Source organism: Panthera leo, chromosome A1, assembly GCF_018350215.1.
Source record: "Panthera leo isolate Ple1 chromosome A1, P.leo_Ple1_pat1.1, whole genome shotgun sequence".
Taxonomy (NCBI): domain Eukaryota; kingdom Metazoa; phylum Chordata; class Mammalia; order Carnivora; family Felidae; genus Panthera; species Panthera leo.
Genome location: NC_056679.1, coordinates 14,049,616 through 14,061,689, shown reverse-complemented (window position 1 = coordinate 14,061,689; position 12,074 = coordinate 14,049,616). Strand labels below are relative to the sequence as shown.

Here is a 12,074-nt window from a genome sequence, read left to right as displayed (position 1 = left end):
ACATATCTCCTCCATTACCACCATTCCCTACCAGAGTGGTACATTTGTCACAAATGATGAACTTACATTAAGACAGCTTTATCACCTAAGGTCCATAGTTTACATCTTGGTGTTGTAGCTTCTATGAGTTTTGACAAATGTATAATGACATGTATCCACTGTTAGAGTATCAAGCAGACTAGATTCACTGGCCTAAAAATCTTCTGTGCTCTGCCTATTTATTTATGCCTTCCTCTTCCCTAACTCCTGGCAACTACTAATCTTTTTACTGTCTCCTTAGAGACATATATAGTCATATAGTTGAAATCATACAGTATGAAGCCTTTTCAGATTGCTTCTTCCACTTCGTATTATGCAATTAAAGTTTCTCCATATCTTTTCATGGCTCAACAGCTCATTTCTTGTCTCATTTATTTTTTTCACTAAAAAATAAATATCCCATTGTCTGGATGTACCACATAAATATACGGGTATCTGTTTATCCCTTCATCTACTAAAGACATCTTGGTTGCTTCCCAATTTTGGCAATTATGCATAAAGAGGCTAGAAATATCTGTGTGAATGTTTTTATGTAAACATGTTTTCAACTCTTTTGAGTAGATACAAGGGAGAATGACTGCTGGATCTACAGTAAGAATATGTTTAGTTTTATAAAAAAAAAACAACAAAAAAACAAACAAAAAACACTACCCACCTGTTTTGCAATGTGGCTATACCGTTCTGTATTCTCACCACCAATGAATAAGAGTTCCTGCTGCTCCACATCCTTGTCAGCATTTGGTGGTGTCAGTGTTTCAGATTTTGGCCATTCTAAAAGGTATGTAGTACTATTCACTGTTGTTTTGATTTGCATTTCCCTGATGATGACAAGCATCTTTTTCTAAGCTTATTTGCCATATGTAGATATTCTTTGGTGAGGTGTCTGTTAATGTCTTTGAATCATTTTTTTAACTGGATTGTTTATTTTCTTATTGTAGAGTTTTAAGAATTCTTTGCTATTTTAGATAACAATCCTTTATCAGAAGTATCTTTTGTAAATATTTTCTCCCAGTCCATGGCTTGTCTTTTCATTCTCTTGACATCGACTTTAACAGAAGTTTTAAATTGTTTTCAAATGTTTATTTATGGGGTCCCTGGGTGGCTCGGTTGGTTAAGCGTCCGACTTTGGCTCAGGTCATGATCTCACGGTCTGTGAGTTCGAGCCCCGCGTCGGGCTCTGTGCTGACAGCTCAGAGCCTGGAGCCTGTTTCAGATTCTGTGTCTCCCTCTCTCTCTGACCCTCCCCTGTTCATGCTCTGTCTCTCTCTGTCTCAAAAATAAATAAACGTTAAAAAAAATTTTTAAAAATGTTTATTTATTTTTGAGAGAGTGAGTGAGCATACAAGAAAGTGGGGGAGGGGCACAGAGAGGGGGACAAAGGATTCAAAGTGGGCTCTGTGTTGATGGCAGACAGCCTGATGTAGTGTTTGAACTCACGAACCATGAGATCATGACCTGAGCCAAAGTCGGACACTTAACCGACTGAGCCACCCAGGCACCCCCAGAAGTTTTCAATTTTAATGAAGTCCAGATTGTCAACTCTTTCTTTCATGGATCATGTCTTTGGTATTGTATTTAAGAAGTCATCACCAAACGCAAGGTCATCTAGATTTTCTCCTATGTTATCTTCTACGGGTTTTATACTTCTGCATTTTACATTCAGATCTCTGATCTACTTTGAGTGATTTTTATGAAGGGTATAAAGTCTGTGTCTAGATTTATTATTATTTTTTTGCATGTGGATGTCCAGCACCATTTGTTGAAAAGGCTATCTTTGTTCTATTGTATTTGTTTTTCTTTGATACATTGTTTGAAAACCCTGATAGTACTACCACCTGGGTAATACACCCCTTCAGTCTAGATTAGATGCCTTGTCTTTTGCTTGTATTCATACCTATATCACCTCTATCACAGCACCCTTGTAATACTGTGTGTATTCCTCTAATATTTGTCTCTCCCCCAAAATTCAGAACCATGTTTGTATCATTTACTTCTCTATTCCCATCTCCAGAATAGTATTTGTATGTAGTATAGGCACTGAATAGACTTTTGCTGTATCAATGTACACATGATCTGTTCTTTCATATTTATAGCTAGTCATGTTTCAATTTTTGTTTCAAAATCGTCTTTATTGGAGGAATAATTGGTATGAAAAATGAAAACAAATTCTAGAATGACACAAAGAACATTATGATGGGCATTTGGAAGGTTTTCAGGGACTAAAATTTAAAAAAATTATAACTGCTTTCTATCAATCTAACTCTTTTCCTAAAACAAAACAAAACGAATTCCAAACTCTACCCCTAAGCAATAAAACAGTATCAGAAGCTAAAACCTCTGGTATGAGCAAATTTTCTACTCTTTCCTTTCCTAAGACAATAACTATAATCTTAAGTGAGGAAGATCCAATTATATTAAGTCTTCAGAGTTACTGATGACAAGATAATTTTTGTTTTTTACTTCACAGTTGAAACAAATTGGCAAAATTAGCATGTATGTGATTTGAGAGATTTCTATAACTAAAATGAAAATGAATAGTCTGGGCAAATTTTTGTTTTTATATGTTTTCCATTGCCTTAGGATGGATAATAATTATTATCAATTCTCATCACAACCAAGTTTTATAAGAACTAAGTATGTTATTATTATGTAAAATTAGTATTTATGTTATAAAAGAAAACTGGTATTTTCCTGTATCTTTTGCTTTGCAGTAAATGTAAAATTTATTTTAACTTCTAGAGTTGTATTACTATGACTAAAAATAATTTAGTCATGGAAAATGTAAATGAGAAATATAAAATAAGATAAATTACTATAAAAAGAGGTTATGTCTCTAATTATAATAAACTGATGAGAAAAAACTAATACTAAAAAAGTAATACTAATGTGCATTGAAGTTAATCCCTTTTTTTTTTTTTTTTGAAAGAGAGACAGAGCATGAGCTGGGGAGAAGGGGAGAGGGAGAAAGAGAGAGACTCTAAAGCAGGCTCCATGCTGAATGTGCAGCCTGACACAGGGCTTCATTCTACGACCCTGGGATCATGACCTGAGCCGAAATCAAGAGTCAGATGCTCAACCAACTAAGCCACCCAGGTGTCCCTAGTTAATTTTTTAAATGGGTTTCTACAGCATATATAAATTAATTTTCAAGGACTATCTTGTCAAATATCCTTTGATGACACCTCCTTTGATAAAAAGAAGTTTTATATACAGTAAGTGTTATCCCCTTATCATCAATTTAATTAAATCCAGTTTCAAGTAAGAAATAAATAGATTATGCCAAATATTCAGTCACTATTTTCCAATGAATACATTATATCATAGAAAAGAATTGTAAAGGATGCAGGTCTTTGGCTGACAGAAGCTATACATGTCAAACTGGTGACAGTTACATCTATCTTCATGTATCCACTGCCAATAAAGTATTGGAAAAATCACAGTGAACAACTGTTTATCATAAAGTGATGAGTACAATGATGGGCTCAAACATGAATTTACTTACAGCTTCATTTTAACAATGGTACATATAAATTCCTGACCTGACTGTTCTTCTTCCCATAATTAATATCCTTCCCATTTTCAGTTGGATATCGGACAACATGATATGTTCAGATAAAACTCCTTCACATGAACGGAGATGGGCTGCGGGAGTGAATGCCGAACACGGCTTTGAAAACAGATGGAGTGGCAGATGGGCTTGCCGAGCGGCTCACTCGATCTGTGTTACACAACTTTTCTACCCAGTTAAGATGAGGCTCCATCTCACAAAAGCCTTAGAAAGTCTGTTCCTTTATTTCATACATGCTTTCCCCTACCCCAAAATAAATGATTAGTATCTTAAACTTTGTTCCTTTGAAGATTAATTACCTGTATGATAAATTATTTAACTAAAATATATTTTCTTACCCATTTTTGGAACAGATGGTAGGAGAGCAGTCGCCTAGTGGAATAAAATGTACACAGATGAATTATCTAAAAAGTGTAAAATTAATTACCTTCCTTCATTGATGAGTTCAATAAATGCAAGTCCTGCATTCTTCTGAATAGAATTTTGCCATTCCTAAAAGGAGAAACCAAACCAAGTATAAGAAAAATGAGCACGTAAAGAAAATCAGAACTATATACAACATATTTAAATTGATCAGGAGATTAAATGTTCTATTTACACGTGCATTCCAAGTGACTGAAAAGTACAGAGGGAAAAAAAGTTTACAAATGAATTCTTTTGAATTTGTAAAAAAACAACACAAAAAGGAGAAAACATTAATACCATATCCAAATGTAATCTCTCCTTGCTGATCTAGATGAGAACATATTTGTGCATTTGGTGGTTCCACAGTGTAATCATTATAAATTTCTGATTGTTATACAGTGTTTCTGGATTAGGAAAGTATATTGCTTACTTTATACTCTTCCTATGACATATTTAGAATATGCTTTAACCAATTTTTTTTCAATGGATCCTGGTTTAGTCGACTGATTTTTTTTTTTTTTTTTTGCTTTTTATATAGCTGGAAAATTACAACTTTTTTGGATTAAAAGTAATATCCTTTTCAATAGTACTGTAAATAAACACTTCCTTAATACATTTTATAAAAAAAAAAAAACCCTACTGACCACTCACATCACTCATCTAGCCAGATTTGTTAGCCAGATTTTTCTGCATGATTTTCCTACTACTAAAGTGCTACACACCGAGGTAGTCACCTGTCTCCCCACAAATTCAGCTTCACATAAAGCAGTCTTTATGTCGGCCCTTCTCTCTACTCTTGATCACACTGCCTTTTTAGAGCTTTGCACCCATGCTGGGGAAAAAATGCGGTCCCCCAACATAGATACTTGGTGTATAAGTATTTTCTGCTGTAAGTCAATCTGTGAAGAATTAAAGAAGAACATATCATGAACCTACGTTTCCCCAGGAGAGAGAATCAACAACTTGGGATATGGAAGCCTGGGGACTATAATGATCTTATAAAGACCTAAATGGCTCTATGGTTGGCTACGTGGTTTTAGCAAAGCCACTGTATTTTAGCTATCATACATAACCTTTAGCAAAAATTCATCTAAATGATAAGACCACTATTGCACTTTACAGAGCTTATTAAAACTTTCCAATCATTTCTATTGTGAACAATTACAGGGAACTCTTTTTGCTATGTTTTAATAAGATGTCTTCTACCATCATCCTTTTATGTATTTTGCATATTCCCATTACATATACTATATTTATTGCAAGCCAATATCCCACAAAATGTGGAAATTTCTCAGGAATACTTGACATTTATTGTGGCATTAGCTTCAGTTAGGGAAAACTGATTCTTATATAGCGAGAACCATGACACTCCGAAGAGTAAATTCTTACAGACAACTTTTTAAACATGATTTTCTTTATGACACTGTTTGTACACCAAGGCTCTTTTATCAGCATAAACTTTAATATGCATGGGATTTTTCAAGAAGATATTTCAAAGTACATATTCAGATATTACATATGCATCCCAAATTATACTGTGTCTAAAAGATCACAGAGTAAAATGTTTTAAAAACTCTGTTCAGATCAAAGATCAAACAAAAAATATCTGTGAGACGCCTCAGCCCATGAGACACTAATCTGCAATCTTTGATAGAGGAGCAGCACAAATAAGTCTTAGCCAAGTTAAGGATACTAGAATTTAAAGGATGAAGAAAGACACTGAAAATATATCACTGCAAGACTTCAGGCAAGAAATATGCTTTAGAAGAGTAATTTGACATTTTACAAATGAAAGAGAAAGTGGTAGAAGACTGTTTTATGTGCCTTTCCGGAAGAGAAGCAATAGAAGCCTACACCGGTACTTCGAATAGGTGAATGGAAAACAAGAGACATTACAAAGAAGAGATGCCAGGGCTGGATGAGAAACTGGATTTAATGGCTAAAGTAACAACGTGGAAGAATATAAGGTTTAAGTGTTTAACATGAATGGCAGGAAGAATGGTGGCATTCTCATGAAAATATTTAAGAATGGAACACATTTGAGGAAAACCATAGGATTGCTTAAGTATATATTTGTTGGATTGAGAATCATGATGGTATATCAAATAGAATGTGGAATTTGAGATTATTTACATGAAAATATTGATTAAGGCAAACCAGAGGCACGTCTCTAAAGAAGAATCAACAGAAAGAGGATCAAAAGACCTAGGCTGAGTTTTGGGAATCATTCACATTTCTAAAATTAAAAAGGGGAGAGAGAAGCAAACCATGAGACTCTTTAAAAAAATGTTTATTTATTTATTTTGAAAGAGAGAGAACAAGTGTGAGTGAGGGAGGGAGGGGCAGAGAGAGGGGGAAAGAGAGAATCCCAAGCAGGCTCAGCACGTAGCCTGATGCAGGGCTGACTCCCACATCTATGAGATCCTGACCTGAGCCAAAATCAAGAGTTGGATGCCAACCGACTGAGCCATGCAGGCGCCCCAACAAACCCTAAGAGACTCTTAACTAGAGAGAACAAACTGAGGGTTGATGGAGGGAGGTGGGTGTGGGGGTGAGTTACACAGGTGTTGGGTATTAAGGAGGGCACTTGTGATGAGCACTGACTGTTGTATGTAAGTGATGAATCACTAAATTCTACTTCTGAAACCAATTTTACCATATGTTAAGTAGCTAGAATATAAATAAAAAACTTCAAATAAAAAACAGAAGAAGAAGCAATTAACAGAGATAAGAAAAGATCTAACAAAATTTAAGAATAGTAGCAAAGTTATGATAGCACTATTTAAAAGAAAATAATTCACTGGTTGCACTGGCTCAACGAAACAAAAAGATACAAACAAGACCCTTTAATAACTAACATCATTCTCCTTTTGATGATCAAGAACTTAAGTTTTATTGCACGTGACTTGTAAAACGCAAAATACAGCACGCCCCAAAGTATACGCAATATAAATTGAAAAGTAGAAAAGACAAAAAGATGCCATCCCCAGGGAGGGGATGGAAAGCGAGAGCTGGCGCTGGCTGTAGCCGGGGGCTGGCACGGGAGCCGGAGCCTACGCGGGCTCTCCCTCTGGAGCTGACTCTATCTGCGATGCCAGTGGTGGTATGGTACCAGGGTCGGCACTCGGTGTGGAGCTAGATCCAGCTCTCGAGCTGATGCTCAGACTGCAGTGAGAGAGCTGGTTGTTGGACTGGCTCTAGTTCTGGGCTGACTCTAAGTCTCGCCCTGTTGCCAGACCTGGTGTGAAAACTGTGATGCAGAGGACTCCGGAGCTGGAGTTGCTCGTGACTCGAGCTAGAGCCGGAACTGGCGTGAGGTGCGGAGTGGGAGCAAGAGCTCCTGTTGGAGCTGGCTGTAGCTCGGCGGCCAGCCCTAGCTCTACCTCTGCAGCTGGCGCAGACGCTGGCTGTGGCTCCAGAGCCGCCGCTGGGACCTGTTCTGAACCTGGCCCCGGCTCTGGAACTGCTGCTGGAGCCAGTGCTGCAGTTCACGATGGCACTGCCTTTATCCCCGGGGCCGGCTCGAGCTCTGTCCTGGAGCGGGTCTGGAGCTGCTTCTAGTTCTAGAGCGGGCACTGCCTTCAGCTCTGGGGCTGGAAGGGGTCCCAGAGCTGTGTGAGGCCCGACAGCTTGTTCAGTTGCTCTCCCGAACCCCACAGGTGCCGGAGCTGGTGCTGGAGCTCGCGGAAGAGCCGCTGCCGACACTTCTCCTATCACCTTTGAAGCCATGATCTCGAGTTGGCAACTCGACAAGAAAGACCCAGACCAAGATAAGAGAACAAAAGAGATACCAGGAACAATAACAACAACAACAACAACAACACAACAACAACAACAACAACAACAAAAACCTTGGAAAATGAAAGGCAGGGAAGAAACAGAAAAATGAGTCTCTAATTACACGGTTAAGGGATGGGAAGACATTGCAAGCATCAAAAAAAGAAGGCTTAAAAGACAAAGTTGCAAACATCTCCCCCCCCAGGAAACAGAAAAAAAGATAAAGTGCCAACAAAAGGATAAAGGGATGCAAAAACCTTAACAGCACCAACAAAACTAAAGAAATAAGGAGACTGGAGGCTCTCCAACTGAAAGGCCCACTGAGTAGGAACTCTAGAAAGAGTGGATGGGGACCATGGAAGAGAGGATTTAGTTTAAATCAGATAAATTTAAAATTGCTCCCAGGAATGAAGCACATGACATAAAACCCCTAGCAAGGCACATCATCATAACATTTTCCCTAACACGAGGGTTAACAAAAAGGCTAACAGGAAAAAAAAGTACAAAGAATCAAGAATAAGAATCAAACTAAACTTCTCAGTAGCAAATCCACAAAAGAGAAGAAAAGGAAACGCTTGCACAGTTATGGAGAACATTCAGGGCACAATATCTACCCAAAGTATCAATAACATATGAGGATAGATGAGTCACATTTTCAGACAGGCACAAATAAATATTTGCTTTTCATCCACTCTCTTTAAAGAACCTAGTAATGGTTTACTCTGCCAAAAATGAGGGCATCTCTCCCACAGGAGAGACAAGATTACATTGTGACAGCCCCCGAATCTCAGGGGCTTAAAAACCAAAGATGAATTTCTTGCTCAAGCTTCACGTCCATTGCCTGTGTTCCTCTCTACATCTCATAAGGCATCTCATAAACACAGGTTTCTTTCTTTCAAATGAGAAGAAAAAAAACTAAATGAGAGAAAAAGGGACAACAAAATATGCCTCAGAAGATAAAGTATATTTTATCTCAGAAATCATCAGGCTTGAATATGGTTTTTAAAGCTTGTTTAATAATTTCTGAATGACAGTTATAAAAATAGCACAAATAATTATTTGGGCATCTTTGAAAATTCCAAACTTTTTACAACCTCAGTAAAATATCATACTCAGTACTGAATAGTAAACAAAAATGTGTAAATGCAAAGAAAAAACTGGAATGTGAAGGGAAAAGTATTCTCCAAGAAAAGTATAACTTGTAACAACAGTTTATGTTGGTAATGTAATAAATCCCTAAAGTGTGTACAAGAGATGATAATCTTAAAACTTTGGAAATGGGATCAAGCCTAGATCATTATTTTCTCACTGCTTAATACTTTCATTAATCAGAAAATATTCCCTCTGAAATATATTTATATTTTGTAGTAATATACTCACACATATCTCTCCCTATTACATCATAAATTTGTTAATGAAAGGGAGGATCTTTTTTTTAATGTTTATTTTTGAGAGAAAGAGAGTGTAAGTGGGCAAGGGGCAGAGAGAAGGGGACAGAGGATCTGATGCAGGCTCGACACGGACAGGAGCGAGCCCAATGTGGGGCTCGAACTCACGAACTATGAGATCACGACCTGAGCCTAAGTCGGATGCTCAAGTGACTGAACCACCCAGGTGCCCTGGGATATTAAGTACAAATGCCTGGCATACTGTACATACTCAATGTACTTTTGTTGTCGAACTGAATCTAATCCTCCCAAATCAAGGGTATCGCTTCAATGTATGGTTCTCAATCTGGCTGTACAAAAGAATCAACAGGGGAGTTGTTAAAAAGTACCAATCATAAGACAATAATCTCCAATGACAGGGCCCAGGCATTGGTATCATTTTAAAGCTTCCCAAATTATTTTGATGTAAACTCGGTGTTGAAAACCACTGCCTTAGGTCATCTCTCTCTCCCAAAAAGACTGCACAATACAAACCTCAAAGTACCTAACTTGCCAGCGTGGAGTAATTTAGTTATGAGGTAATATATATTTTTTCCTTCAGACTGTTCACTTATTTAAATTTCCTTCTCATAAATAGTATATTGTTGTATCATAATTACATCATAACTTACACCATAATTACTGAAGTATTCACATCCCTAAAATAACACCGTAACTAAGGTCCTTTCCAGTTCTGACATGGCATTTCATTCTCCCACATGGTATTTTTGTAGGACTCAAACGTTAACTTCTAGTGACTGTGTAAAAAAATGTGAGTAATGATAGAGGCTAGGCAATGATCCTATTCTTCAACACTGATGCACATTTTGTTCTGCATTTTAAAAAGTGTTTCTTAAATGTGCATTACCATGTACCTGATTCTAGGAGTTTCAAAAGAATAATTAGGTAAAATATTGAGAGGCTCACAAGTAGAGTACCTAGCATAGAGAGGAACTCTGTGTTTGTTGTGATGGCTGAGGCATAAACTACATTGAGAGTTGATAAATGGGCGAGAGCCGGACAGGGAAGACACTTTAATCGCTGTCCTAGCTTTCTAACAATTCTCTCTGACATGTAGACTTAGAGAAATTACTTAAAACAAGGGAAACGGACACATGAGAATGTATACAAAGGGGTAATAATCTATTGTCATTTCAACAAAGACAATCTTTTGGCAATGACAGGAAAAAAGTACATTTTCAAATTGTGTCTACGAATCATTCCAGAAAGTTTTCTGCCATTTGAGAAAACACGCACACATGCATTCATTCAAGTTGGAAAAAAATGAACATCTATAAGAAAAGGTGTAAATTAAACATCGGCATCAAATTTTTGTCTTCATGGGAAACATACTAAACTGGGTTTGAATGCCTGCAGAGAGATGCCAAGTCTGTAGACAGTTTTGTCATAATTTTTTAACTCTTCTATATGGATGCATAAAATTTCCTCAAGATGAAGGACTTTTTCAGAGAATTGGATATCAAGTTAAGGATCCTTTGAAACTAAACACTTTGAAGACAAATAGGTTCCAGAAGGATGACAATGAAATCCCTATGTTCTCTTCAACAATCACTTCATGGTAGTTAGATGACCTAGTAGAAATCTCAGACCCAGGACATATTTTTTCCCCCCAACGGTTTTTCCTCCTCTATGTCAGCTCAATTCACATTTCTCATTTCCTTTTGCTTTGTATACAATTAGGTGAACCAACTTAATGTCCTTAGAGACTCAATCCATCTCAAAATCTTTGAAAATATTTCACGGTAAAAAAAAGGAGGGTTAAGTTGAAATCTTGTCTTCAGGAACTCCAGAATTGATTTTTTTACTTTTATATCCTTAATGTCTACTTATCATTAATTGCCAGGAAAAGAAGTAGGTTATATACCTCAAATATTTTCCTTGTGAACGTTCATTATAACAAGTGTGCTTATAAATTCTGTGCAGTAAGTTGGAGAAATTAGTAAGTAAAAGGATTGAAGTAAAAACATACTGTATATAAATAAAACCAGATATAACTAATGTTTTCAATGAATACAAAAATGAACTAATGAAAATAAATATGCAAGTATTCAATGTATCATTTGTTTTCATTTTCATTGCTTATTTTTATGAACATCCTACTAAAGCATATAGGAAAAATAGGATATAAGAAATGAATAATCAATCTCAAAGAGATTATTGATATGAAATTCAGCCATAGAAAAACCATTAGGCAATGTGGAAATAGATCCAATTGGTTACTAAAAGTTGGTGTTTCATATAAATATAAATATAAATATAAATATAAATATAAATATAAATATAAATATAAATGTAAATGTAAATAAGTATAAGTTTCCCAGGATCCTAGTAGATCATTAAATTATGTAAATAAATTTAACACCGCTTTTTATTACAAATATTCTTATGCATATATATATAGACAGATATACACACACACACACACACACACACACATACTTGTGTTTGTATTTATAATGAAAAATAATCTAGGTTGTTTTATAAGATATTTTTTAAACAGTATTTTTTCTATAACTCTAAATATATACAATAAACAAACACATTTATATCCTATGTTAAGTTGCTGAAGATATTTCTTCCTTGGTGAGAAAACATATGCTACTAGAAACGATCAGAAAGATATCAAGAAATGATAACTTTATTAAATAAAAAAATAGGGGGATTTGGGTGGCTCAGTCAGTTAAGTGTTCGACTCTTGGTTTGGGCTCAGGTCATGATCTCACGGTTCATGAGTTGAAACCTTGCATTGGGTTCTGCACTGACAGTGTGGAGATTCTCTCTCTCTCTGCCCCTCTCCACGTCTCTCTCTCTCTCCCTCTCTCAAAACACATAAACTT

At 36.4% G+C, this 12,074-nt stretch overlaps 1 protein-coding gene across 8 annotated transcripts in view; it reads right to left on the bottom strand.

Moving 5' to 3' along the window:
• The window catches only part of NBEA (neurobeachin), a 683,574-nt gene that overhangs the window by 335,770 nt on the left and 335,730 nt on the right, over positions 1-12,074 (bottom strand). For all 8 annotated transcript variants that reach the window (XM_042952224.1, XM_042952367.1, XM_042952503.1 and 5 more), the window contains one exon: positions 4,035-4,099. In XM_042952224.1, the coding sequence (XP_042808158.1) occupies positions 4,035-4,099 (65 nt within the window). The remainder of the gene's footprint in view (positions 1-4,034; positions 4,100-12,074) is intronic.